Raw genomic sequence first — 3478 nt, forward strand, 5'->3', positions numbered from 1 at the left:
TTTAGAAAGAAAGAGAAAAGATGAGATTAATGTTGAGCATGAAAATAGGAACTACTACATGCTACAAAAGTTTCCGAAAAAGATAAAGCCTGGTTTTCGCTGGGGTTTGTGATGGGATATGTGGATAAAGGATTCTGTTATGAAGTACTACATTTATATACTCTGTTAAAAATGTAAACAAAATAACTGTGCTAAGAAATTGTAAATATTTTTAAAATGTTGCACAGTTACGTTTTTTTCCCCCTAAATTAAAGACCACCCAAAATAGGGACAATCGGGCGAATTTGATGGCCCAAAACACGAACCCAAATTTGTCCAACATTGAAGTTGTGAAGGATAAATGAATGAACACTTTTAGTTTTTTCGCCAGAAGTACTTAACAAATATCTGAACGTTGGGCCGATTAAACCGATCCCAACTAGTTTGTAAATGATATCTTGACAGTTGACATAAGGAATTATAATAAATTGACTTAATGCATATGCAGCCTCCGAAACTTGTCTTTTTTTTCTTTTCATTTTAGCACCTTAACTAGGTGTTGTTTCTATTAAATTTCTGATCTCATCCTCAAATGTGTAATGCATGGTAATCAGGGGCGGACCCAACGTGTTGGGTGGGGGGACACGTGCCCCCCCTAACTTCTAAAAAACCCTATATATAACTTGAAAAACTATGATATATTTTAAAAGGACCCCTCAAACATAATTGCAAAAGTAGTTCAGTTGGCAGGAGTGCCCCTGAGTGCTCACTGGTCGCCACCCGAGATCAAATCTTGGCTCCAACACAATTTTTTTTTGTCTATATACTTGTATGTTCGCCACTGCTACGCTATTGGTGACCGATCCGACACGGTATTATCCCTCAGTCGTCGTTAAAAATTTGTTGCCAGTTCCGTTTGTGGCTGATTAAAAAATCTCCCACTCACATTTATTATGTAATATATGCACATAAAAGGCTCTGTTTGTAGTCTTCAAAATATTATCTTTAGCTCGAGTATAAAGTATTAATTAATTAGTTAGCTAATACACTACCAAATAATGCATAATTAAATTTTTGTTTACCAATGAACTTCTTATATATCCAAAATAATGATACTTTGTAACTGCTTCTGTTCTTCCATTTTATTTGAAATCGGCAGATAATATACTTCACCAGCATATCCAGTTTTCTATAAAAAAAAAAAAGTTGAAAATATACCGTGATAGTGAAAACAGCAAATAAAGGCAGTAGATTATCTTGTGTTACATGTTCTGCAACAGTGTATTGAGTTTTGTCATCAAGGGACCAAAAGATAACCAGAGTGAGAATCAGATTGATTACATGAGAGATTTCTCGTTATTTGCTTAAAGCTTGAACGCTTTGATAATATTGCTGGCTCCGTTATCATGCTTGTGCTCTTTGTACTATCACTTTTATGAACTTTAAGGCTGCCTTCCTCAGCTGCCTGAACATATTCTTCATGAATATCAACCATTTCTACTGAGTTCACTGGTGAAGGTTTGTTCTTATAGATTATGTAAATAATAAGCTGTGCTGACCCTGAGGCTAATCCAACCACATTTGGCACCTGATTTAAAGGAAAAAAAAAAAAGACAAGTTAGTACCTATTAAGAGTTTAAGTTTTATGCATCGATGATTAAAAATAGAATTATATAATCAGATCACATATAAGGTAATTACAAGCAAATCTTTATGATAAACACTAATTAGTAATCTGATAAAGCTGGTAACCAACTAATTTACCACAAAAAAAATTAAAAAATTGTAACTAACCTGCTATAGTATTTCCCCCACTATCAATGTACGTATATAACTTAAATCCTATATAACTGATCAGGTGTTTGTAAGCTGAATGTCGGGAAAGTACACAGTATACTTACAATGAGATACGGATCTTGGAGGAACATAGCAAATGCAAACCAAGCCCCGGCATTCAGTAGCAGGAAAAATGAGAAGAGAAATGGCATAGATTCCACACTCTTCGTCCTTATTACTGCTATCTGATAAATTAAGAAAATACTGGTATAAGGGAAGAACAACAACGAAATTGAATTGGACGGAGCGGTGTGAGAATAGTTCTAATTAATTAATGTTCATAGTTTATGACTTACAGGAGCAAATAACTCAGAATTATATACTTTTATGAGTTATAATCATCGAGTTTAATAAGTTTTATATACTGATAGTGTAACTGTACCATGACGGAAAGAGGGGATGCATACATGCCGATTGTGACAACTGCACATAAAACTCCAACGAAAGTACTCCTGGCATCTCCATGGAGAACAAGAAGACTCAAAGCTATTGCTACTCCTGGGAAAACGATGTTCATTATGCTCACCAAAATGAATGCCTTCACCTGATGAAATTAATTACCAAATATAATTTGTTGGCCCTTTAGAGAAGAATTTTACTATTTTTGAAGAGTTTATATTAAACTTCGGTAAATATAATTTAAGATGAGTGAGATGACGAGGAACATAGTATACCATATGCAAGAGTATACCTTTTTATCACAAGGAGCATAAATGAGATAAGTAAGGACGTAAATGATTTGGGTGAACACCCCCACTGAATTTACTGTTATAATTAGCAAACCATCTGGAGAGAGAATTCCATAAAAAACCCATAAAGTTCTGCATAATAGTTGACACATGTAGGGAAATGCATTGTATTCCCCCGCTGATTTTTTCTTCGCCATGGCCCAAAATGCACCCCTATAAAGTCTCAAAATATTACGAAGAAGAACTACAAAGCAACAATGTTTTTTAAGAGGGAAAAAAGAATTACATGTGATGTACGAGTAAGACTTGGAAAATAAAGCATGTCAATAACTAATTATAAATGATATTTAATTCTGGAGAAACTCATAGAGTACTCATAGTAGTACATAGCTAAAAGCATGACAAAGACAATGTAAGAGACAGCCTATATTTTACCAATATAGGTATATTTTTCCAAAATAGGAATTTAATTAACAATATTGTGGCATTTGCACCTTTCTAATTAATGGGATTATGTTACGTACGTAGTTTACCTTATTTTTTTTATTTTTTTTTTTAATTTTAGCAAGGGAGGATGAAGACAATGTCACTGATGGAGTAATTAAACTCTTTATTTTTACGGTGAAAGGCAGAGGGCATCGAGTGATCTAGCGTTCAACCCCGTATTCTTTTACCTTAGCACTTCATTATATGGTATAAAGAACTTAAGAAAAGAGAGAGAAGAAATTACTAATAGGAGTATGAGCTCGTTTTGTTACTTACGCTTAGAGGTGGCAATTTGAGCCCATATTTAGAAAATTAGCCCATTTTACCCATATGTTAGTGAGTTAGGTCACTCATATTTCAGGTGGGTAAATATGAGCTTCAAGTCTCTCTTTAATCCAAAAAAATATGGGCAAATATGGGTAAAATATGGGTATCCATATAAGAACACACTAGACCCAATAATAACTCATTTTGAAAATGAGAAATTT

General features: G+C 33.9%; 1 protein-coding gene across 1 annotated transcript; it reads right to left on the reverse strand.

The window, feature by feature from the left end:
* Window positions 1-1357: 1357 nt before the first annotated feature.
* On the reverse strand, window positions 1358-2857 carry LOC132600093 (bidirectional sugar transporter SWEET16-like). Its single transcript, XM_060313212.1, has 3 exons — window positions 2507-2857; window positions 2198-2359; window positions 1358-2000 (listed from the first exon to the last, which is right to left on the reverse strand). Exons 1-3 carry the CDS (start codon window positions 2699-2701, stop codon window positions 1815-1817), a joined length of 543 nt encoding a protein of 180 aa, XP_060169195.1. The 5' UTR covers window positions 2702-2857; the 3' UTR covers window positions 1358-1814.
* Between the last annotated feature and the right edge of the window lie 621 nt (window positions 2858-3478).

This window comes from Lycium barbarum, chromosome 6, assembly GCF_019175385.1.
Source record: "Lycium barbarum isolate Lr01 chromosome 6, ASM1917538v2, whole genome shotgun sequence".
Lineage (NCBI taxonomy): Eukaryota > Viridiplantae > Streptophyta > Magnoliopsida > Solanales > Solanaceae > Lycium > Lycium barbarum.